Source organism: Oenanthe melanoleuca, chromosome 5, assembly GCF_029582105.1.
Source record: "Oenanthe melanoleuca isolate GR-GAL-2019-014 chromosome 5, OMel1.0, whole genome shotgun sequence".
Classification (NCBI taxonomy): Eukaryota; Metazoa; Chordata; class Aves; order Passeriformes; family Muscicapidae; genus Oenanthe; species Oenanthe melanoleuca.
In genome coordinates, this window is record NC_079339.1 from 50,072,633 (window position 1) to 50,099,041 (window position 26,409).

At 42.3% G+C, this 26,409-nt stretch overlaps 1 protein-coding gene and 1 long non-coding RNA gene across 2 annotated transcripts in view; one reads left to right on the forward strand and one right to left on the reverse strand.

The window, feature by feature from the left end:
- The first annotated feature begins 3,730 nt into the window (after positions 1-3,730).
- On the forward strand, positions 3,731-5,273 carry DIO3 (iodothyronine deiodinase 3). Its single transcript, XM_056493967.1, has one exon. The coding sequence runs from the start codon at positions 3,820-3,822 to the stop codon at positions 4,642-4,644; it is 825 nt and encodes a 274-aa protein (XP_056349942.1). The 5' UTR covers positions 3,731-3,819; the 3' UTR covers positions 4,645-5,273.
- A 4,400-nt stretch (positions 5,274-9,673) lies between these two features.
- Positions 9,674-26,409, reverse strand: part of LOC130254449 (uncharacterized) — a 49,553-nt gene continuing 32,817 nt past the window's right edge. Inside the window, exons 2-3 of the long non-coding RNA XR_008840735.1 lie at positions 11,057-11,129; positions 9,674-9,836 (exon numbers count right to left, since the gene is read on the reverse strand). This is a non-coding gene — a long non-coding RNA (uncharacterized LOC130254449). The remainder of the gene's footprint in view (positions 9,837-11,056; positions 11,130-26,409) is intronic.

Genomic DNA, 26,409 nt, shown 5'->3' on the forward strand with positions numbered 1-26,409 from the left:
AAAGATTAAGAGAGAGGCAGCTCCAGAGACAGCTAGACCCATGCACAGTCTCCATCATATGGTAACTTTTTTCCAGAGGTGTCACTACAAGCAAACAACTGCAAATGGAGTTTATCCACCACCAATTTCAGTAATATTACATTTAGCCACTTCTTACAGATACCAGACAGGTGAGTAATTTACCACTGCACCACTGCACCTCTCTTCAGTCACCGGGTAGCCACACAGATGAGTAGAAATTGCCCAGCTCTTATTTCAGGAAAGTCTTTCTCATTTCCTTCACATAGAGCTCTACCACATTAACGACATGGAGCTTAGATGACATGAGAGGTGGAACATTTCCAAAATACATTTCAGTTCCTGTCAGAAAGTATTGCGTGCCTTTGTGCAGGAAATTATAAAATAGAAAATAAACATGTAAATATACCATTTCAACACATCCTCTACATCAAAGCAGACCTGATGGTTTTAATTTCAGCTTTTTGAGGTTTTGCTTTTATAAGTTGCTGAATTTATTTTGTAGCTCCTGTTTATGAAAAGAACTTTAAAAGAGTTATAAATTACATTTATCAAATGAAGAAAAACTACAGCTATAAAGTTCTCAGAAAAAAGGAAATAATGTGAACCATGTATGTGCACTTGTGCGAGGACACACACACACAAACTTATGTATTTTTAAGTTAGTGACTGCTGAACCACAGACCACATGCAGAAGAGTAAAAACCACCCATAACCAGATGTGCCACTGTAAAACCCATATTTTTGGATATATTCTATGAAATCCTCAGTATACAGGAAGACATAAGTTCCCACACTATTAATATCAGTGATATGGTTTCCTAGAAAGATTGACTACCTTCACACACCTAAAAATAATCCAGGTTCCAACTGGGAGGTGCAGCCTCTGGGAAGTAGAGAGGGGGTTTACCAGAGTTAAAACACAGGGTTTTGAAATCCATCCAGCTTCACACAGACGTGAGAACAGCAGCAAGACATGGCTTCAAACCTTCCGAGAACCCAAGGGCTGCAGAAGGAATTCCACCCTTTTCCACGGAGTTAAAACACAGCACTGTACCTTGGCTGAGCAGTCAGAGCTTGGCTTGTAGGGCCATGGAGACCCACCATTTGTTTCACCATGAAACAGGGGCCTCAGGACATGCTTGAGTTTTCCTGAGGCAGGAAAGTGTAGCAGTGGGCTACTGAAGCAAAATGCTACAGTTCTCTGCTCTATCCATATCTATCTATAGGCAACTCCAATTCAAAGGTTTCCTTCAAGCTACAAAAACAAAGCAAAGCTGTTTACAGGGAATGGAGAAAAAGTTATTTCCAAAGTCCCTATTCAGCTGCAAATAGAGTATATAAGACCAGATAGCATTTTTACCTCAGAATATCTCTCACTGATCTAGTAGAGCAAAGTTTGTTGATATTCAGGGTTGCAAACCCATCTGTTTACTCAGGCTTTTGTCTGTCAGCATAGTTTGAAGAGGTCACTTTGAGAGATCAATTTTTTTTCCTGGGGGTTTCTTCAGAGCTTCCACAATTTGTTACTGTGTCTCTTTAGAGGCTTTAATTTGTGGTTTTCAAGATTGCATAACTGCACAGAGAGGTGGTGAGAGGCCCACATGAATAGTTCAAAATAAGTTTGACAATATAGTAAATATCTGCTCAGTAATTTTCCCTGGACTGAGCACCGTGGAATGCCAAAGAAGTTATTAATCAGGCTAGTGGATGAACGTGGCTTTATGAGGGCTGGAGCATACGTTTCCCTTCAGATGTTCAAATGCTGAATTACCTCGCTGCTGACTCCAACTAAAGATGACGCATCAGGGCACTACAAACCAAACGTCTGATTTGAGTGCTCTAAACCAGTCTATTCAGAACCAGATAAAGAAAAAAATAAAATGGGTTTTTAATTTTGCCTTTTATTTAGAGTTCTTGTAATAAGTTACATAAAAATTAAGCAAGCTGCCTAGCCACCCATGAGGAGGCTCAGCATTCATTTTTCCATTTCACAGATGACAGACAGGAGGTATAGACATGCACAGTCACTTTTGGAGCACAAACTGCCCCTGGGGGAATTGCAGGTCCTCAGGGTCTTGTGAATCTGCAGCCAGAGCTGGCATTGGCCACAGGGGCACTCAGGACCCCCAGGCACACCGGGTCGCATGTCCCAAAGTCAGTGTGACAGGCAGCTGGGTGACTGGCAGCTGCAGCAGTAACTCAGGGTTGCACGAGCCACATTTGCATAGCAGAGGGCAGTGTTCAGCGTCTTGGACAAGTAATGTCCCTTTCTGGGGAAGCTGATGGGGAAATGATGCATGGGAAACCTGCAACAATGGAGTGGCAAAGTTCTGAGCGGAGACACCAGACTACGCTATGCTCTGTACTTCTGGGACAGGTCTCCATCTAGTTTGGCAGGAAGGAATTTACAGGCCATAAATTATTTCTGACGGGTGAAGACTGCAGGCAGCCAGTCAGTGTTCAGCCCTGCATACTGTGAGCACTTTGCTACTGATACACGGCCCAGCCAACCCAAAAGCACTGGCGCTCTGCGGACAGCACACACGTCTACCTGGCCATGCCCGTGAGGTGACACTTCAGCCCTCAGCCTAAGGGTTTCGCCAGACCTAGTCCCGAGAGAAGTCCTTGTGTTTGAATGTCACTTGACAGGTGCAGGAAAGTGCTGCTGGCTCCTCCCGGGACGCCGCAGAGGAGTGTCCGCGCTGCCTCGCTGCTCACGGAGCGCAGCAGGGCCCGGCGAGCAGCGGGACATCGCAGACTCGGCGCTCTCCTGTCGCCTCCACCGCCCCCTCTGCCCACCCGCCCTTCCCGCAGCACCGGCCGCGATGTGGCCGCGTACTCCCGAGTGCGGCGGGGGGCAGGCAGGTGGCGGGGCCGGGGCAGGTGGCGGGGCCGGGGCCGGTGTCGGGCGCGGACACCCCGGCCGGGGCTGAGGGCCCCGCGCTCCCGCCGCCGCCGCGGCTTCTCGGCCAACAGCTCCCTCTGGCGGCCGCCCGCGCCCCTCCTCCGCCCGGGGCAGCGCCCACCGGCCCGCGCCCACCTGGTGCCCCCGGCCGGGGCAGCCGCCGCCGCCGGGGCCCGGCCCGCCCGGCGCGGGCCCGGGAGAAAGAGCGGCCGGGGCAGCGCCCGCCGCCCGTCCCGCCGCCGCCGCCGGCGGAGGATGCGGCCGCGGGTTCGAGACCCGGGTGCTCCCGCGGCGCCGGGGCGTGCGGTGGGGCGGAGGCTGCGCTTAGGGGGCGATCGGGATGCCGGGGCGGGGAGGGAAGGAAAGGAAGGCGCGGGAAGGGACGCGGCGTGGGCGGCCCGTCCCTGTCACCTGCAGGCGCAGCCGGGACGGGCCCGGCCCCCGCTCCCGCCCCGGCCCCGTGCCCGCACGGCCCGTGGGGAGCCGGGCCGGGGGCGGGCTGTGCCTGTTGCATTGTCCTTGGTGGGGTTGTCTGTGAGCGCCCGCCGCTATCTGAGGCCGGGGACCCCGGCGCTGCCCCGTGTCGGACTCTCTGCCCCGCCTGATAGCGGCTGCACCCTGCTCCGTTGCACGTCCCTCGCGGCTCCCGCCGGGGCTCTCTCCCCTTTTGTCTGTGTATTTTTAGGTCATTAGAGTGGAGGGGTAGGTAATCCCCAGGCTCAAGTTCCAGAGGGGCGGGTTCTGGACGGAGGTGGAGTCACTTTTCATTTAAATCCCTGACTATAAAATGGGCTTAAAGAGAAGCGGGATCTCAGCTGTGCTGCACAGACCCCGGCACGCAGGGTGCGTGGGGGCCCCCCGGCAGCCAGCGCCCTGCAGCACAAGCCGCTGCGATGCTCCACTCCGTCGGCGTTCACACCTTGCAGCTGCTCACCCAGGCGGCCGCCTGCATCCTCCTATTTCCCCGCTTCCTGCTCACCGCCGTGATGCTCTGGCTCCTGGATTTTCTGTGCATTAGGAAGAAGATGCTGACGATGCCCACGGCGGAGGAGGCGGCCAGCGCCACCGAGGAGACGCCCCCCGACGACCCCCCGGTCTGCGTGTCCGACTCCAACCGCATGTTCACGCTGGAGTCGCTGAAAGCCGTGTGGCACGGGCAAAAGCTGGACTTCTTCAAGTCGGCGCACGTGGGTTCCTTGGCCCCTAACCCCGAGGTGATCCAGCTGGACGGGCAGAAGAGGCTCCGCATCCTGGACTTCGCCCGCGGCAAGAGACCCCTCATCCTCAACTTCGGCAGCTGCACCTGACCCCCGTTCATGGCCCGCCTGAGGTCCTTCCAGCGCCTGGCCGCGCACTTCGTGGACATTGCCGACTTCCTGCTGGTGTACATCGAAGAAGCACACCCGTCCGACGGCTGGGTCAGCTCGGACGCAGCCTACAATATCCCCAAGCACCAGTGCCTCCAGGACAGGCTGCGGGCAGCTCAGCTTATGAGGGAAGGGGCGCCCGATTGTCCCCTGGCCGTGGACACCATGGACAATGCTTCCAGCGCCGCCTACGGTGCCTACTTCGAGAGGCTCTACATCATCCAGGAGGAGAAGGTGATGTACCAGGGAGGCAGAGGACCAGAGGGCTACAAGATCTCGGAGCTGAGGAACTGGCTAGACCAGTACAAAACCCGGCTCCAGAGCCCCAGCACGGTGGTCATCCAAGTGTAAAAAGGACCTGGCAAGAAGCGCAGGGGTGGAGAGGCGAGGGAGGGCGGGAGGAGAGGTGGGGAGGGAGAAGGCACTGCGTCGCGGATGGCAGGAGCTGTCTTCCCGCGGGGACACTCGAAGGAGGCTGCTGTGCGAGCTTTCGAGCAAGACGTGCCACAGTCCTTTCTCTATTCAAATCATGTTGATTTGCCAGCCACGCTCTGTCAATACTGTATTTCCATGTGCGTTTTGTAAATAACTCTCCTATTTTTTTTTCTTTCATTTTTTTTTCTTTTTTTTTTTTTTTTTTTTTTGAGAAGCATTTACTATTTTTTAAGGAGGCTCTCTTCCTACTTGATCTTTTCCCAGCTGCGTGTGTGCGCGGGTGTATGTCTGAAAAGTTGTGTACAAGTGCTCCGTGCTGCCTAGCAAGTGCTAACTGGGATTTCTAGTATTTCTTTGTGATGACCGATTTTGAAATGGTTTTCTCTAATGCCAGGAAATCGCGTCTGATGTTGTCAAATACTAGAACTGCCAATAGCCAGAGCTGGACGGAATGTCCTATTTATGTGGGGGGGTTTTGTAAGACGTTCGTTCACCTTCCTTTTTTTTATGAATTTTTTTAAATAATAAAGATTTGAGTAACTACACGTGTAAGGTTGACTGCCTTTCTCTATCTTCAGACCGCTACGTTCACTTTCCCTTTTGCCTACCTCGCAACACCCCCCCGCAGCCGAGGAGGAGCAGGCGGAGCGGCAGGCGGGAGAGGATGCGCTGCCGGGGGCTCGGGGGCGGCGAGCTCTGGCTCGGCGGCGGCAGGAGCGCTCACCGGAGCAAAGAGAGAGTACTGGGTGTCCCCATGGGGAAATCCCAAACCTCCGGGGCTCCTAGGGGAGGAGACCGGTCAGGAGGACCGAGTGGTCCCCCAGCGACCCGGGCGAGCCGGCCCCGGATTGAGCCCTGAGCCCTAGAGGGCGAAGGTGCAGGGCTGACCGGTGCCGTGCAGGCAAGTGGAGTGAGTCCCGACCAAAAACACAGGCAAGGGAAAGCCGTCCTGGGCGGGAGAGCAGCCCCGCCGAGGACACCTCGTCTCGGGCACCAGGCGGTGCCGGACCGGAGCCCGGACTGGGGCAGCGCGGACCGCACCTGCGGCGATGAGCGGCTGAGGGGCTCGGGCGGAGGGCAGCGCCCAGCCCGGCCGTGCGAGGCTCAGCCCCATCCCCGGGAGCCAGCAGCTGTGCTTGAAAGGGTGGGGAGTGCCGAACCTTGCTCCCTTGGATCCCGACAGGTGAGAAAGGGCGTGGAGAGCATCCTGCAAGCTCCGCAGGAGCCGTACAAAGCTGCCCAGAAACAGTGAGTCTTTAAGGACCACCCGTGGCGCCTCTGAACGCCTCCACGTCCTTGGCAGCAGCGGGACGAGGCGCCCGAGCAGTTCAGCCCCTAAGTTTTGGAGAGGGGTGCACGGCCCGACGGCAGGGCAAGCTGCGGATTCCGCTCTCCGCAGCTGGGCACAGAGTCGTGCCCGCAGTGCTAAACTAAACCTGTGGGAAGCTGCTTGTAAGGGCGTTATAGCCCCTGTCTTGACAATGTTCTTTCTTCTGGACGCGCAGTGTTCCAGCCTTTCAACATTCACGGTTTAGACCGGCATGCGTAACCGCTCCCTCCTCTCCCCGCAACAAAGGCAGCATCGAGTGGTCTCTCACAGAGAAATCAGATGCTCCGATCCCGCTTGTCCGTCCCCTTCGCCCCCACAGTCCCCCTGAAAATCGGGGCGCTCTGCTGAGATGCCAGCAGATCCGGCTCAGGTGCCCGCTTTGGGCTTCCCGACACGCCTGGCCATTGCGCCTGCTCTGACGGGCTCGAAACCCACCCAGCCCTTCACCATCCCGCTGCCCCCGAGAGCGGACCCCCCGGCACCTGCCTCAAGGCACCGGCTCCGCCCGGCTCAGGAGCCTCCGGTTGATGCTGGGGCGGCGGGGCGAGCGCCCACCCTGAGGTGATCTCGCTTCCCCTGTCCGGGCGCTGAGCATTAAGCACAGAGCCCCCTGCGAAGTCCCGGAGCGGAGGGGAGCCTCGGCGGCAGAGCGCCAGCAGGACAGGCTGAGGCAGGGCATCACCCGCTCCCTCCTGGTGCATGGGCCCAGGAGCCTCGGCTGCCTCCCGCCACCCCACGAGGGACGAACGAGCGCTCCTCCTTGTACGAGACTCCCGAGCACCAACAAGCCTCGCCCTGCCCCGCTGCGGGACAGCGGAGCCCCCGCTCCGTCCTGCGCCGCCCGCGGCTCCCAGCGCGGTCCCGGCCCCGGCCCTGCCCCGCAGCCCCACGCACGTCGTGCCCAAAAACCAAAGGCAGAGGAGCCATGGGTCTCCTCTCTCCTACAAGGGCAGCCTCTGTGTACGCGACTACTCTTTTTTTTTTTTTTTTTTTTTTTTTTTTACAGTTTAGTTTTCCTGACTTTACAACAAAGCCATTCTTTGCTTTCTCACCTCGTTATCTCTTTCATTTATCAGCTTTTGGCAAGCTTTAGTTGTAATCCGAAGTTACGGGCAAAACCCAGGCACATCCCCACCCCGGCCTGGCCCCCAGGACATTTTCCGGTCATACAGACAGAAATGGTCACTGTGGACTTTAATAATAACAGAAACAGCCTCATCTTTACTCTCTACTACTAGCAGATCTTGGTCAAAGGCTATATGAGGTCAGGACTTTTTTTTTCTCTAAATAAGTCAGCTTTCTAAAGCTACATTCCTCCTTTAAACCGAACACAGAGCTCTTATTTATCACTTTCTCTTTAATCAGCAACAGAAGAAAAATTTGCTATGAATTCCTGGAATCCCTGAAAGAGATCACACTTTTCCTTTGCACAAATCAAAGTTATCTGCTCCTATTATATCCTGCACTTAAAATGAATCATAAGCCTCCATCCCACTGAGCTTTCTCAGGGATACTTGTTTAGCACAGACGAGAACAATGCGCTGTACATCTAAAGAGCCCTGGGCGGCAGAAGCCTCTCCGACTGATACAAAGGATTGAGAAACGTCCTATCTTTAAAACGCATTTTTAGTGCCTTTCCACCTCCCTAGTGCATGACAAACAGAAGTCAGAGAGCGCGGAGAGATTTATCAGAGAGAGATCTGAGTGGCAATTACATGTTCTGTCAATAATTAATTGAATTATGTCCTCATCATAATTGCATACAGTCCTCTAGCCAGGAGGAGAAAGGAAAGAAGGAAGTTGTGGTGTGGTCAGAGGGGGATCTCAGGACACGGTTCCAGTCATTAAAAATGTGATGTAACATTGCAATCTGGTGTATTCTGAGACACAAATGGGAAAACACAAACAAAACCAACTACTAAAATATAATTTGCTTTACAGCAGGGAGACAGAGAAAGCACTTGCCTTCATTAGTTGTTTTCATTACTACTTTCTGCTGGGGATTTAAAGGTACTTTTCCATGCAAAGACCAAAGGTCTTGCTCATTTGAACTATGACCTATATGTTGTAGTCTTTCTATTATTCACCACATACTACCTGACTACACTGGATGTTTCTGATGTTTGAAATAAAGATTTAAATTGGTCCAGAAATTAAAATTAGTCCAGCAAAGCATCTTATACTCAACACAAATGTAGAAATGACACTTCCAAATAATTTTGCAAGCAAATTCTTACTCTGACACTTATTTTTCTGTACTTCTTCCAGTCATAAGGGAGATCATCATATCATTATTAATCTATTATTTACTAAGAGCTGTTAGAGTACTCTTTTGGTACACAAATGCAAGAAAACAAAGAGCTCGATTCAGTTCTCACACAAGTTTTGCACTGGTGTAACTTCAATGACACGGGTGTAGTCACTTCAGAACCACCTGGGTGTAATTATGATCAAAATCTGGGCTATTGCACTTCCTTTGCTTTTCTAATAGTTCTAAACCTCTATTTTTCTACAGCATACTGTGGAAGACAGACAGCTGTTTGCATACAGAGCTCAAAAATCGTTCTCAAGTTCCTCCTCACTGCCAGTGCCAGGGTCCTATATCCTGCCACAATTTAGGCATGTCAGCACATTTCCTCACCATTCTACATCCTCCCTACAGCATGAGAGTTGTAAACCCCATCCATATGTGTTTCCTTCCACTTGTTAGGGCACATCCTCCTGGTGTCTTGAGCTTTAGAGCAGGTAGCATTTCATTCTAATTGCTTTTAAGATCCAGCTGCCAAAAGGGAACTTGACACCTGCTTCCCTCTTTGCAAATTTCTCTTTTCAGAAAACTGTTTGATGATGCCTCTTGAAAAGGGGTTCATTTATGACCTCCACTTAATTGACTCATATATTTCTCATTTTCTTGGCCTTCCACCTGCTTCTTCAGAAATTTTGGAAGTGGTTTACAATTGTGAATGCACTAACACTCAATAGCCAAAAACATCCTAACTAGAATTGCAAACAGTATTCAGTACTTCCTAGGTGAAAATGAAATACAGGACAAGGTTAAAATCCATCAGCCAGTATGTTTTCCGTGAGAATCCTTCTCAGGGTTTGTGCCCTCAGAAGTAGGGCTCCCTCACTCTGGTCTATGGAATTCCTGTGTCGACCAAACTTTAAAGGTCAGGTCTGTATATTGTTTCATCTCTCTTTGGCAAATTAATAGCTCCATCCTGACTTTGCTCCTCATGGAAGCATTTTCTTCTATTTCCTTTCAAGTAATAAGTATCCTCCATCTTAAAAGGACCTTTAGGACATGGCCATATGGGGCAAGGTAGCTCAACCTCCTACACAACCCCCAGTGCCCAGAATTACCCCACGTGAGGTGGTCCCTAAAGTCTGATAAAGGTATCCAAGAGCTGCATTTCTTACTGGAGTTTTCAATAATAAACTGGCACATAGTTCCCAGGAGAAGGGCATCCCATTATCCATTATAAAGCAATGGGAACTATGGGAAATTATAAACAGACCTAGATTTTACTGACACCCCTATCAATGAGGGTAAGAACCATGACAAAGCTTTCATTCTTTTAGGCCCATCTTCTCTTCTCACCATCTTAGGTTTACAAAGCAACTAGTGCTTCAGTAGTCTGCATTTGACCAGATTTTCACATTCCATTCCAAGTCACCGCAGGCTGGATTTTTAGGGTCATATTTCTATTTTTCTTGCATCTTGCTTTTCTTGCCTGAAGAGTCAGGATATATATTCAGAATCACAGCATATTCTGAGCTGGAAAAGACCCACAAGAATTATCAAGTTCAACTCTTACATTAATGGCCCATATGGGGATGAAACCCACAACCCTGGCATTATTAGTACCACACTCTAACCAACTGAGCTAATCCCTTGCAGAAGACAAAAATTCAGTATAGTTATTTAATCACAACAAGTTTTCAGGAATAATTTATCAAATTATGTACCACCTTACAGAAATTAAATGAGGTGTTACTGCACAGAACCTCACTTCAAGTATCATAAATTTTAAAAACTTCATGTTGAAACATCTTCCAGAGCTTTCTCTGAGTTCATATATCTTTGCAAGCATAATTGTGCCAAAAATATCTTTAGTGCCAAAGACCTGATAGTGAAAATTATTAATGAGAATTTTTTAAAATCATAACATTTTGATAAATTTTTAATATATATTTATTAAAATACATTTTATTAAGTTATAAATAAAATGTTAATTGTATGTTATGACTTTTAAGAATTGTTCTAGTAGAAGTGACCCTTAAAAAAACTATGGCACTGAGCTGAAGAAATTCCGGAAGTTGCACAATTCCAGGCAAGAAAAAAATATTGTTTATTTGATCGCTTTCCATTTGTGATGAAGGACAATCAGGAAAGAATAGAGTGCAAGGCTGCTGTCAACCAGATTTGCAGCACATGGGCATAGAGAACATACTGCCACTAACACAAAGATGCATACAAGTGCAGAGATCAAAATTAGCTCAAAGTGTATTTGGAACATTGGAAAGGGAGAGGCAGAGAGTTGTGCATTTTATAGAATAAAATACTTATTTCAAGAAATTATAAATATACCTTTTTTTTTTTTAAATTACCAAGTTAATTTCTATGTCTTCTCACTCAGAAGTGGAACACATTCATTGCATGTGTGTTGGTGAATAATGAAAAGTTTCGGAGAAATAGAAGATATTAGATGAAACTCATTTGTCTAATTGCCTCTATTTCATTTAATTGTGGTTTTTTAACTGTATATTGCCTTCTCTAGAATGCATACCACTGGAATGATTATACTGGGCTCTAGTTTCTTTGATGTTCATGCAGATTTGTGTGCATTTCCATCATGTTGAGTTGACTGAATATCTTTGATACTAAATAATCTCTCATGACATCAAACTGAGTCAATTGTTCTATCTACCTGATAAGAGCAGAAGTATGGTAAGCAAATGCAACAGAAGAATTTGGAATTGTTCCCCGGAACTGACCTTCCAGACCTCTCCTATTCCCACGAGATGGCTTCAGTTGATTCATTCAGCCATAATAAATTCCAGAAGTTATCTATTGGGAGGACAGAAAGGAAGAAAAAAAGAGCAGAATGAGGAAGAAATGTCATGGATCTTGCATGTCTTTTTTTTCTTCTTTTTTTTTTTTTTTTTTTAACTGAGTATAAGTCTTCTGCTGCCTTTTCATGAATACAAAAACAGGTTTGGAGGAACTCCATAGCGATTTATCAGCAGAACTAAACAAATTGGTACATACCATAGAAGTACATCTGTTTTCTAAAGCTGGATAGGAAGCTACCCAGAGAGATATATATTAGCACCTCCTGCAGACACTGCTGGAAGCTGGAGAGATCTTTTTTCTTTTACCACATATTCTGTATCACTATGAAATCACTTTGGAATCTTCTGGTTTGTTAATAAATCTAATCCCAAGAAAAGAGACTTGACAATAAGGAAAATCAGAGTTTATTCTGTCCTTCCAGTTATTGAACATGCCCGTGACTCACAGCTGATTCCTAGATCTGTCAAGCCCCTCTTGCTCAATGCAGTGAGGCATTCACAGGCAGATGCTGGGGAAGAGGCCACTGAGGTCTCTGAGAGGGACCGTAGCACAGTACTACAAATGCAAGAGATAAGGGCCAAACTGTGGGACAGTGAGAAGAGGGAGAATATTATCTATTCCCATGCACAGCACTGATAGCTGACAGACATGCACAGATAAATATTGTCTCTGAAACCTGGTGCTGTTTTTGCTACCAGGTGAGCAATCAGGGCATTCACTGCAATTCCCATGACATTCGTTTTTGGACGATGGATGTGTCATCATTGCAAAATGGAATTTGGGTTTTTTTGGAAAAAGAATCAACACTTAAGTCATACTTTTGAGCAAGTCAAAAGACACCCAAGGGTATGATTGTCTTGTATGCTGTTCTTTTTAATAAGGCCAAGGAAAAGCATCGCTGGATGGGATCATAATAATCTGCTTTAATGCAGACAATCGAAGAAGTCTCCTTACTGATGGCTGTAAATTCATCATTATGGATACCACTCAGAGTCATTTGGCATGATATTTTTTATGCATAGAACAGAAAAGTGCAGTATTAGCTCCTGAGTGGTTGGATGAGTTGTACATCCATTAATGTGCATAACAGAAAATGTTTCCCAGCTCCTACTTATCTCTCCTACACAAACTGAGAAGATGCAGATTGACTTGCTGCTGTTTACTCAATTTTTGGTGCATCTTTTCATTCTGTCCAAAGTCCTGTTTATTTGAGAACCTACTATCATCATACATTGTAGATTTTACTGCTGACTATGAGATTGTAGCTGTCTGGCTATGTTCATATATTATGAAATTTACTGGAGGACAGGCAATATGAGAGAAAATTAGTTCCACTAACCGCATAATGAATAAACATTTCTCAATTCATTGCTTTGGAAAATGAAGGAAATTGGTAGATCATAAGCCAAAGAAATCTGGAAAAATTTTTAATCAAATTTTTCTATCCTACTAATTGGCAGTTCAACCTGGTTCAAATCCATGTGCCATTCATATGAAAACTGCAAAAATAATCAACCAAGAATTCATTATAAAATAAAAACACTAAAAGTAAAACAAAAAAACCCTATGTTTATTTTCATTTAAGATGTTTTATTTCTAAATGTAACTAGATTAAATTTTCCAGAAAAAAAAAATTATAATTTCATTTTCCATTTTGGCCAACTCAAAAATATACATTTTCCAGTTATTCAAGTGAAATAAAATATACATTATTCAAATTCCCTGGTCTGTAGAGTGTCTTCCCATTTATAAATTGTTCAGAAACTGGTTATGATCTGTTAATTTATAGAAACACTTCATCGATCAATTTACATAAAGAAATTTCAGCCAAGAATGTATAAACTAATTGTTCACTTAGGATATTTATTTGACACTGATATAGAACCATCACTTTCATGAATGGTGTCATATTTGCTTCCCTGCTGATTATATGGCTTTTTTTTTCAGAGAAGAAACACCAAATATCAAGTAATGGCATTTTTTAGACGTGAATTAGAGAAATAATCATTAAATGCTTAAAAGATACACAAATTTTCTATCCAGACAGCAGCATTGTCTGTGTTTAAGCCATTGACACATTTTCAGAACTCTGAACCAACATCTTTTATTTAATGATATGCACAAACTAGAGTTTATAGGAGAGACCTAGATTATAAGAATGCTCTTAAAAACAATATATAAAAAGCCAACATTTTAGCATTTAGGCTTCCAATATAAGCAATAGGGAGAACTCAACCCAACCTCAGCTGCCAGGCAGTGAGGACACTCTCTTAAAGGAGGATATTCTGGTACAAGCCCAGCCTATGTCCATGGATGTGAACCTTGAAATTCCATAACCTGGACAATGTCATAGCCTGTGAAATACAGAAACCATTTTCTTTAAGCTTTAAGGGATGAGGTACTGATCAGCACTTGTGGAAAATGGTTGGAGAAAGACGCTTCACTTTCCTAGCAAAGCTACTCACTGAGGATATAAAACAGCTGTATTACAGTATCAAGCAAAATATCAGGTACATGCCATAACTGTGAGGCTACTATTTAATTCCAGATGACCAACATTCTTCTTTCTTTTATTCTAACCAGAAAGGCTGCTCTGACTTGAGAAAGCTTCCCAACGTTTAACCAATACATTCCCTCATAAATGTACTTAACTTACCAAGAATCTACACACACTCCAAATAAAACCCAAAGAAAACTCCAAAAGAAAAAAAAAAAATAAAATAAAATAAAAAGAAGGAAAGTTTTATCTAAAACTTTTAGGTCAGCTGTAGGGTAGACTTTTGGACTCACTTTCATTGTCTGACTGGTCAACATAGTTATTTATCTTCCCCTGCTGTGCATATGACCAAGTGTTGTGTAGGCAGGCATGCTGGCCAATAAAACCTCAGAAAGTAGTGAAACATTCCCATCACTGCAAGCAACAGTTCTCAGTATAAGTAAGAGTCTCGTCATATCTCCCCAGACCCATTCTCTTCCTTTTTCTCTCTCACTTGAATTTCCTCAGAAATGTTCTTTCTCCATCAACATAGCCTCATGTTACTTCCCTGCAGCTCTGCTGCCCTCCATTCTAAAATCTGGCATTACAGTGAAACTTCCAAGAATTCCATTCTCTGAAGCATTATGAGTCACACTGTAGTCCTCAGCAATATTTTTAAAACACCAATGTTTTTTTAATCACTCTTGAGACCCACAGAAGAAAGTAAGGATATTATCTTGCTAGCTTACAGTCGTGGTTGTTTTTTCTATTGCCACCCACACTCTCTCATCTTTCTCCAGATACTCTGCTCCAGTCTCTCAATAGTGCAGGCATATGGTATTCAAGCATGCCAGAGTCTGACTTCAAGTTTTAGTCATTTTTCTTCCTGTAAAAACGATGGAGGGACATTGAGCCTATGACCATTTGAGAGCTTTCTTTACAGGAGAATTTAATCTGGGTTTATACTTCATAAAAATTACATGCTGTACTGTAAAATTAACAAAGAAACATCAGGTCCAAGCCATAATTTATGTTATCTGAATACCAGCAATGCCACGTGCCTGGTATGTCAGAGGCAGCACAGAAATCACTGGTCCAACAGTAAACATAGGAAGGGGAGAATTTATGCCTGCTTCTGGCAGTGATTTCACAAAAGAAGTATTTTAACACAGGAGATGGTTATCTTAATGAGCTGTAGTTGTAAATACTATCTCTGATAAGAAAAACATAATTTTTTTTCTACTGTTTGAAGAAATTTCCATTTTAATTAGAATAAAGAATCTAAGTTACTAAGCTGTAGTAAAGTTATCAGTTCATTTTCATTTTCAATGCTTGATCCTTTTTTTGAGCACGAGGGATGAGGCTGCTTCTATTACGAAAGAGTTATTTGCAGCTTAGGACTGAAGCTCCACAAATTGTTGTTATCTGCTGTGCAGATGCTCATGTGACACACTGAATAAATAGACCTTAAGGTAAGCACAGAGCACTGGACAATGGGTGTTCAATAAAGATCCGTAAAGACAACAGTTATCTGAGTTCTGTAGAGATCAGCTTTTGCATTAAGCACTTGAGGATGGCTGGCTGCCCCATGATAGGTTTTAGACAAAGCTGCCAGGAAATAAAAGGATGAAGAGACCTAGATTCTAAATTACCAGCTGATCATGTGAAGGAAGTACATACTTACATCTCCAAAGTTACTGAAAAATGGTCAGTTATCTTGTCTGTGCAAGAGATGGTTGAGAGAACTGTGAAAATAAACACATCATTGAGAAATTGAGGTAGGATGAGTGAGATTTACTTAAGAAAAGGTGAGAACAGTGTTAAACGAAATAGAAAAGAATCCATGTTAAATAGTAGCATTAATTCAGTGAGCCAGGAAGCTACGAGTGATCAAGATTCCTCAAGAACCACAGTTAGATTAAGGATTCTATACACATTTACTCATGTATTTATTTGTCTACATAAAATAAAACACAAATCATACTGAAACTGCTCATTTTACTTCCAACTCATAGAGGGTTTTCTGTCTCACTGCCTCATACTGTAAGGTGTGGAAAAGCAATAAACTTGCTTTTCATTTTGGTAGGATTTTACCTCTACTTTCTGTGTCTCTAAGAAATCTTGACCAATTTTTTTATTTGATTGTACCAATATTAAAATTTGAAGTATGTTTTAACTCCTGGGCTGCACCCAATGCAGTGTGGCCAGCAGGTCAAGGGAGGTGGTTCTGCCTCTCTGCTCTGGCTTCATGAGAACCCACCTGGAGCTCTGCATCCAGCTATGGGGTCCTCAGCACAAGGGAGACATGGACCTGAGTGAGTCCAGAGGGGGACCACGAAAAGGATCAGAGTGTTGGAGCACCTCTCCTGTGAAGAAAGTCTGAGAGAGTTGGGGCTGTTCAGCCTGGAGAAGAAAAGGCTCCAGGAGGAATTCATTGTGGCCTTCCAGCACCTAAAAAGAGCTTTTAAAAAAAGAGGGAGTGTAACTTTTTACACAGACAGGACAAGAGGGAATGGTTTTAAACTAAAAGAGGAGAGGTTAGATATAAGGAAGATATTCTTTACCCAGAGGGTAGTGAGACACAGGAACAGGCTGCCCAGAGAAATTGTGAATGCCTCATTCCTGGAAGTGTTCAAGGCCAGGTTGGATGATGCTTGGAGCAATGTGGTTTAGTGCAAAGTGGCAGGGGGGTTGGAACTTGATCTTTAAGGTCCCTTCCAACCCAAACACTTCTACTGAGATGCTGTAGTTACCAGGCCAAAATTTAAAATTTGCTTTACTCATCGTGGGGATTTTTAAGATAAAAAAAAAAAGAAAAATTTCTAGGAAATAGGTCAAAATATTACTACATTTATTAGCCTAATGTTAAACTTCTAAATCTGTATTTCATGTCCCTCATGTTAGTAAAGTTGTTAATTCTCAGTGACAGATATCCACAAATCTCAGTGAATGAGTATGAGGCACAGCTCAGCTAAACATTACACTATCTAAAAAATTCATTATCATTGTAGGTTCAGGAGCCTATTTAAATACAGGCATCCAGTTTTGATTGTTTGTCATAAGAGTGTAGCAATGATGAGCTCAAATATTTGGTAACCACTGATGTCATTGATGAGTTGCTGAGATTTCAGTTTTCCACGGAAGATGCTTTTACCAACAGAACAACTCCTTAAGCTATTTCTGCTTCTTTATTTTTATTATTTCTAAGGAAAATAATATCTTCACCATCTCCAAACCTTCTCCAGTGTGATTTTGTGCCTTGGGCAAAACAGACACTGTGCAACCTGTGGTCTGGGCAGCACACAGCAGGCTTAGCAAGGAGAACATCATCAGTCAAAGAACAAGAGCTAAAGCTTCCAGGTTACTCTGAATCATTCTCCTGAGTGGCTCTTCATACTACCTCTTACTGGCTTTTCAGGAATAATTAGAAACAGGCAGCAGTTGCACCATTTCTGTGAGTTTAAAGCAAGCTGAAAATCAGAATTGAGTTGTTTGTTGCTATGTTTTCAACAGCAGAAAATGTCAAGAGCACAGGCAATTTCCAGCTGAATTTACCAACGCTTTACTCAGTGCTCCACAGGCAGAAAAGCCAAGTGACACAATAGGGAAATCTAGCACAAAGTATGAAGCCCTGAAAACAAAGATTGTTATGAAATTTAGAAACGTGATACTGATGTGAATGTGCATGTCTCTAAAATAGTCTCTTCTGTTACAGATCTCAGATGTGTATATGCCAGACATAGCTGAGTGAGAGCCAAAGTCTAGATTAATTTGCTTTCTATACAAGTTGCCTACATATGTATCTGAAAATCAAAACACAGAAAATAATATCAGAGAGCTCATAAAGACAATAATATTTAATTAGTTACAGGTTAGTAACTAATTAGTTAAGGACTTTACCTTAAATGATCCTTTGTTTCATTTTGTTTTCCTTGCATAAAATAAACTTCAGGAATTTGGTTTTCATTATAAGCATTCCTTAATGAACTCTCTGGTGCTAATTATTTAGTCAGAAAAATAAGTGGCATTTTGTTCACTTTTACCTTCTTTTTCTGTGGAAAAAAAAAGCAAAGAAGCAAAATAATACTTTGGGGAATCAAAGGGTAAGTGTCCAAATAATCTAAAAGACAAAGACTGCATATTTTAACAAGTCTACCCTAGTATGGTAATATGATGGGAATTACATCTGTGACAGAAATTTTAACTGGAGAAGAATCAATGCAGATCTGCAGATGGAAGTCATGTCTCAAAAATGTATTAGGCTTGTCCAAAGGAGCATGTGGATAACAGGATCTGGTAACTGCAGTGTTGCAATTCTATACTTGGATGGTCTGGTGCATTTCATGGATTTCCACAGAGCTTTGGGAAAATTTGCAAGCCTTTAAGAGAACAAAGCTACCATGGCACAAGAGGAATGGTCCTCCTGAATATTATTAAGTTTTTTTCAAGTTAGGAGGGAAAAGAAGGAATGAGCAGCCAGTTATCAGAAGGGAAAAAGCTGCTCACTGGGTATTAAAGGTCTCTGCTGGAATATCTGCTGTTCAGCCTGCTCCTGAATAACCTCAAACACAGAGTGAGTAGAAACTTTATACATTGTGCTGATGGTCCAAAATTACTCAGGACTGTAAAAACTAAAGTTGTGTGAGGCAGAGTATAAAAGTACCTCACAGCCCCAAATGACTTGATGGTAAAGTGACAGGTGAAATTAAATGCCATTTCTAAGGAGGAAAGAAAATGGTGTGTACATATTTTTGCCCATAATGCCTGCATGATATAATTCTGAATAACAAAATTTACTGTGATTTTAATGACTTAATTAAAGTATTAATTTCTATCCATGATTAATGGTATTCCTGACAGTGCCTTTTAATTTCATTGGTGTCTTTTATACTACAACATTTTTTATAATACCATTCAGAGACAAATCTTCTATGTCTTTAAGTGCTTCATAAATACAAACTAATTATAAACTATGTAACTATCATAGAATGAAAACTGAGACATTTCAGTTAGAGGAATTACACAAAATGCTAAAAATGTGTCAGATAATTCTCTAACAGAAAACTGTAATTTCCACTGAACCTCTTCTTAAAAGAAATTAAATTAATTTTATGCATTTCTTGGGAAAGTAGAATAAACTTTTAAAATGTAGATATATTTCAGTCAGACATTTCTGGAAAAGAAAGGCTCAGATTTTCACATTATAAAAAATTGCAAGTGTTTAAACTGAATGTCTTTATTTTAACCAAACAAGTGCACTTGTAGTGGGTACTGGGAAAAAAAAAAAAAAAAAAAAAAAAACACAAAAAAAGGAAGTGTTCTGCCACATGCAAACCTAGGCTAAAACTAAAATTTTACAGAAAGATGAGGAAAAATACTAAGAAAACTCCACCTAATTTTAATAGAAGACTTTATATTAAAGTTTCTTGGTTGTTCCTAATCTAAATAAATTCCTGAAGGTGTGCAGGTTTTTGGTGGTGCCCAGGGAGCAGGACTAGAAGCAATGGGCATTAACTAAAACCTGAGAGTTTCCATCTGAACATCAGGGGACCATTCTTCTTGTGAGGGTGACTGAGTGATGCCACAGGTTTCCCAGGGAAGTTGTGGAGTCTTTATCCATGAACATATTCAAAATTCATTTGCACATGGACCTGGGCAAATTTCTCCATTTGTCCCTGCTGGAGAAAGGGGGTGGTACCAAATGACCTCCAGAGTTCCTTCCAACCCCAACCATTCTGTCACCCATGATTCTGCAAAATATCACTCAAATTGACAAAAAATCTAAGAGGAAAAATGAAAGAATAAAGGAATAATTAAAATCTTAATATTAAACAAGAAAACTAAGGAAAATATGCCTGAGCAACTAGAGCAGCAGAATCTTACTGGCACATTTATTGAAAACAGGTACTTAATAAAACAGATAGGAAAAAAAAAAAAAACAGAAGGAGGACATACACATCCACAGATCATACCTAGATAATTTATGAACCGCTGACAATTAAACTGCCAAGAGCAGCAGGTACTGAGAAATAAAAAAAAAAAATCCAAAGAGAGAAGTATGGTTAATACTTTTCCCAAGGAAGTCCAAGGAACTCCAGCTTTCTGGTATCTCTTCTTCCAGAAAATCAATTGGATATATGCTACTGGAAAAAAAATTATAGATACAATAAGGGACCAAGAGCAGACCAGAATCATAAGCAACAGTAGAAAATTAATAGGATCAAAAGATCACAGCATATTTCGGGTTGGAAGGTACCTCTGAAGTTTATCCAGTCCACTCTCCAGCAGAAAGCAGGGCCAGCTGTGAGATCTGACCAACTCAATCACATGCAGCTTGGTCTTAAAAACGTTCAGGTACTGCACAATTTCTCTTAGCAATCTCTTTGGATTCCTGAGATTCTGATCTCTTCTTGACTGACCAAACTGTAAAAAAGTTTTTCCTTAAATCCAGCCTGACCTTTTCTTCTTTCAACCTCTACCCATTATCTCTATTCATCCCATCAGGCAGCACTGGCTCCACCCTCCAGGGTCCCCTGAAAGCCATATCTTCCTTATATTGAACAAGCCTCAGCTTCTCCTCCTTCAATCCCTGACTATCTTGGTGGCCCTCCACTAAAGTTGCTCCAGTTTTAAATTGAAGTGAGAAATCCTGGGCAAGATGTATAGCACACTCTTTTCAGAGATAACCATGATGCAGTGAAACAGTTTGGAATTTTTCATCTAAGAGAACTGAATATATGAAAGATACTAATTGAAAAGATCTCCCTCTTCAGGAAAGTAGATAGAGTATTCCTTAACTTTTATTATAACATTTGAGAATCTAGTTGCATTTCTTAACAGGGATAGACCTTAGCACATGTTAAAGCACTTTCCTGAATCTGGACAAGAGTTATTATATGTAAAATATTACCTGTATCTGGACTTTATATCTGATTACAGTGCTTTTCAAAACTTTACCCACAAATGGGGTAAAACCCTCACAAAGTCTTATGAACTTCAAAGTAATTGAAAGACCAAAGAAAAAGGTAATGGAAGAACGTATATCAAGTTTGGAAAGAGGTGGTACCAAATGCAACAGAGTTCGCTCACTGAAGTATTATTTAAGATTTCCATTAGCTATCCATGGTGACAGATAAACAGCAATTGTATTTGTAAATTAGGTTGTGCCATTATAAATGTTAGTGAAAAGAATGAAATACACTGCAAAGGAGTCTGAAAATATCAGACTATGGAAGCTGATGCTGCTTGCCTTGTTGATACAAAATTCCTATTAAAATAAAAAGGTGTGCCAAATTTAGCTTCTGGAAATAGGAAGTAAAGGAACAAATAATGAAAAAAAAAAAAGCTCGCTGAAGTCAAGAGGAGACATTCTTCTGACCTGAATGGGCTTTGGATATCACCCAAAATGAGATTCATTCTGGAAAAACGCAAGCTGAAGGAAATGATCATTCAGAAAGTATCTGGGAGAGAGATGTTTGGAAAACCTGGAAATCAAAGAATACCTAGGAGATTTTGTGTAATACGTGATACGTGACAAGAGTTTATGAACACTGTTATGAGACCATATCTTTTCTAAAACTTATTAGTCTAGAAATGAAGAAAACCATTCCATCAGATTAAGGAACAGAAGTTGCAGAGATAGCACATCACACTGCAGGCAGGTTGTTTTGCATGGAATTTAAAATGTGCCAAGCATCAAATGAAAACAAATCACCAAAGGTAGTTGTCCCATTTAAGAAACCAGTAATTTCTCAGCTGTCTTCCCAGATACAAGTCTGCTAGTATCTACAAAGATCAAATGCACACATTGTTTGCATAAAGGAATCCATGGTCAGCCTTCAATATGACATGTCATATCTGTGATGTGGTCCTCTTCTCATTTTAGTGATGAAGATCAACAGATACTTTTAAGATTCCATCTCCCCCATTATACACAAATATCCTGTGTTAAACCAAGGATGTCCTTCTTTGGTGGAAGGACACCCACCATCAACCTCCTGTACACCTTGCTATTGTCAGATGGAGAAAATGTTTCAAAGATACACATACACCTCAGTGAAATGAAGGTCTGACCTTATTGTCAAGATCAAATAGACTCAACATGCATGCTATAAATTCTCAGGATTCCTATCCTCAACAACTATTTCCTACAATTTCATTGATGAGAAGTGGATAAGGACATCTGTAAGCACATGCTGTACAGCAAAGTTGATAAAGGTAGTTTTCCCCCAGCTGGCCTGCTGAAAGAAACACCTATTCTGACTCCACTTATTCAGTGAAAGAACCTAAGAATGGTTTGCATAAAGAGTAAACTGGACATATTGAAAGACTGGCAGGCTGACTAATGCACCTACTGAAATTCAGGATGGCTTGATCCTTCTTCTCTGTCACTACTGTTGCTGTTGAGGAGAGGAAAACTTTCTCACCAAAATAACTGAACAAATCACTCAAACTCAAACTGCAACACAAACCATGTGTGGCTTAACAAATAAGATTGATATGGCACTACAATTTACTGCTTCATTGGTCCTTTTGGTTCTATATAATTTTTCTTGTAAGACATGGATAAGAAAAGGGTGAAGACAAGCAGAAATTTCTCAACAAATATATTGGAACAAATAATTATAAGATGATTGTGATAATGATGACAAAGCTCCAGTTTATTCTAGAATGTCTTTAGTTCCACACACTTTAGATTATATGCTATTTAGAACCATCATTTTTGGTTTAAAATCCTTCTATCCTTAGATTTTAAAACAAGAATTGTTGGGTTGTTGTTATTTTTAATTGTATAGCTGACCCTTCCGAGAAAATGTTGGAAAACATTTTATTTTGAAATATTCACCCTTTTGCTTCATATATTCTTGGACCACTTCACATTTAAAGCTCATTGGCTTTTACTAGAAAATTATGCCTCAACGTGACTGCAATTCTTTCAGTGGGCTCAATCGTGTGAAATCCTGAGCACTAATTTCCATTAGTTCTCAGGTTTTCTCTGAATCTAATCTTCTGTGACATCATAAACATTTCAATGGAATTAAATCACAAAGAAAGAATTAATTCTCATGGGCAAAAAGAAAAAGGGGCACATGGATTTTAAAACACAAAGATTGCAAAGAAAGTTCTACAATGAAAATGGGAAAAGAGAAATTGTGGATAACATGATACACAAGAGAACCTTTCTGAGTAAACTGGTTTGGAAAATCTTTTCTATAAAGCTCCAGTAGGTTTTTTAGTAAGTAGAGCCCTATTCTCTTACTCTAAATCCTCTCTGATTTTATAACATTGATACTGGAAAAATCAAATCTCTTGCCTGAAAGCTATAGTTTCAATTAATGAGGATGTTAAGCATTTTTTTCAGATATGTGAAAAGAGTGACAGGATTATAGACCACCAAATTGGTGGTATTTTAAGAATCTGACAGGCTCAGCACCATGTGCCATTCTAGCCTCTCTGTGTATCCTTTGTGGTTAAAACTCTTAAGCACTTTAAATTCTTTTGGTCAGTATTTTTTTCCTTTTAGGGCAGACAACTAGAAGCACATTCCAAGTAACTATTTATGGTGTACAGAAAATTATAATATACAAAAATCACCTCTTTGAAGGTGTTTCCAGGCGTTGTATAGTAAAACAAATATTTTATTTGTAGAAAAAAAATTGTTTTAAATCTAGAATATAATTATGTATGTTCCAAATCAAATGAAAGACAGTAATGGCACAAAGACACAGCAAAATAATACATGTCAAATTCTAAAGCCTTTACTTGGACAAATCTCCCATCAAGCTTTGGTGGCAGTTTTGCCTTATGAAATATGGCTGAGCCAGACCTGAAATAAGCAAAAGTTTAAGAAGCCACATGAGTGGGATAAGTTATGGAACAACAAATTAAATATTTATTTCTGTTGTCTGGGAAATAATGACAATTTAGTGCATTATTAGTATGAAAGTAGAAGTCCACTAAACCAGCAGTCCTCAGATATATTTATCCAGATACAACAGAGCACCAAAAAGATGTTTGAAGAAGCAGATGACTTTCCAGAATATTTGATACAGGCTGGAAGAAATATGCGAACAAATTTTTCAAATCATCAAGCTCTGGCAAAAAAAACCCTGACTGTAGCTTTGCATAACTTCATTCAAAAATGGCTCTGTCCTCTCATGTTTCTTCTTTTCCAATGAATAAGAAAAAACTGTGGACTGGTCCTGTGCAGATGACATATCTGCATGTTGGGGTTCATGGTAGGAAAGAAGCCAAAGTTCCTGTGCTGCAGCCAGGAAACACACCTGGAAGCAGGTTCCTTGGAGCCTGACACCTGGGCAAGAGCTGGTGGACATGTAACCCAGCAGACTGTCCCACTGGGCAGAGCAGGACACTGGGAAACAGGGAATGAGAGGAGCTGCCAACCACCTGCAGCTGGTATATCAGGTCATGCAGCAGGAGACAGATTCTGGCGCTGTGCTAGGAAAGTCTGTAAGACATACCCCTATCTGTGGGGGTGAGTGGATGCTGGAGCCAAATCTGTGAGTCTCACACTCGGTGCACAAAAACTTAACAGCTCAGATGGATGGGTAAAATCTGTATCAGTGTAGAAACTGCATGTCATGAAAGCTTTACAGTTCTGCAGAGGAATCTGGTTCTGCTCTGTACCATCTGTGCACCAATTGTGTGGATTGTTTGTTGAGCGTTGTTTGGTTGGGTTTTTTCGTTCGAGAAAGATAGAAAAGTCAGTAAAAAGAATGCACTTCAGGTCAGTTTAACTCCTGAGCTATTGTTTTTGGACCTTGCCACTGCTGATTATAGGTTCAAATTTTGTACCAGAGTTTAAAAGCTGATTCGTGCCTTATTACTGTTTTCTACAATTTATTTCTTTTCAAAGACAACAATTTTATTTCAAACTTTGCTCAAATTAGAGGGGGAAGCAGAAAAAATCTGGAAATACAGAAAAGGTAAGATTAGAGATCCAATTTTCAATGTTAGATCCTTACAGCTGACAGTGTATTTCTATGTGCATGTAATACACTTACAGCTTGCTCGAAACCCAATGACCGTGTGATAGTAAATATCTAGCAGAGCCAGACCATGAAGTGGATGCTTCCATTAGGTTTGTGCTTATACCAATACTAATATGATGTGTTTGTTTGCATGTATTCTTATAATATACACACAAACTCGACTGAATGATTCTTAGCAACGAGTAAAGTAACAAGAAAAAAAATAATATAAGCTTATACATACATTAAGCATTTATATAATGATGCACATTCTATGCGCATGACAATAAAGACATTTCAGTCTATGAGCATGCTGTAAACAATTTCAGATGACAATTTAAAATTATTGTCCACAGGTATTCCAAAGATACTGCGGCACTCTTGGAGTGAAATCTGAGGCTATTAAAACAAATAGGAGCCTTGCTTAATCAGGATTTCATAGACTGCAGACTGCAGAAGTTCAGAGGAGGATCCAAGAGAATCCTTGAGGAAATTTAAGATCATATGACAACAACGTGGAAAAAGGCATCACTCCTGTCTGCTTCTCCAGAGGCTTCTCTTGACTTAGAGGAAACACAGCACCTTGTGCTCTCATGCAACTGAAAGAGATGGACTAAGACTTGCATAAACATTGGTAAATGTCTTACAGGAATGTTTTTTAAAATCATGATGTTCTTTTCTGGCTTCTGGGGTTTTGGCAGGAACTTCAGTCTCAAGGCCTATTTCTGTGTACACAATTTAATGATGGGCTTGATTAAGAGACAGTAATTCCTGAGAGGTTTAGCTATCTTACTTATTGACACGAACAAGAGTACAGTGCCAAAATCAAATGGTTACACCCCAAACCAATGAAAATTCACAGATGCAAAAGCATGATGGATTCTTAATTTTTCAGGTTTCATGTATTTCTACTGTTTTCCACCGTATATAATTTTAAATGCTTCATAATCTAAGCAACAACCAATCTGGCCTTGCAAGACCTTTTGCCAAACAACAAGTAGCAAAAACATCAGCCTACAGCTGCCCATGAGGGAATTACATTGAGGTCCAGTTATATTTGTCCCAGTAACTCTGTCTGCCAAGTGCCAGTTTCCCTCAAATGAGAATTTAAAGGAAGAACACAGATGTTGGCTCTGGGATAAGCTAAGACAAGACTGCAAAGGCAAATTCTAGACAGTGAACTCTGTTACTGGGTAGTTCAGGCGTCAACCTCAAAGTAAAACAAGGCAATGAGTTCATAAAAATGAACTTGTTGACCTCCTACACAGGATCACAGATTTCAAGAGAGGCCAGTAGGATTTTGAGGCATATAATGTATCTCAGGACAGGACTTAATATCCTTTCAAAGCTGGCTTTTCATAACCGAAAAGCAATATAAAGAAAACATCCTTGGCATCCCCTGTATTTAATTAATGGCACTGAACTTCAGACTAATTGATCTTTTTCTTTGTCTTCTCCCTGGCAGACTCAAGGAGAAGAACCCTCTCCTATGGCTCTACATTCCATAAAAACTCAGTTTCCTGAAGTCTTCTCTCTTGCAGGAGAAAGTGGAGATGATCCACAGCCTGCAACTCTGCCATATATTCCTTTGCTGGAATAAGAAATGTTTTTAGATCAACAACTTAAGAAGCCAATGGAGCATCTGTGTGCCAACATTAAAGTCTCTTCTCAGCTCTGAGAATTCCATGCTTTCTAAAAGCCTTGTCTTCTCATAGGAAGATGGCCAAAACCTCCCAGATAGGAGTTTGTGGTAGAAATCTAAAAGTTTGGATCACTAATTACTACTTTTGGATATATATCAGTGTAC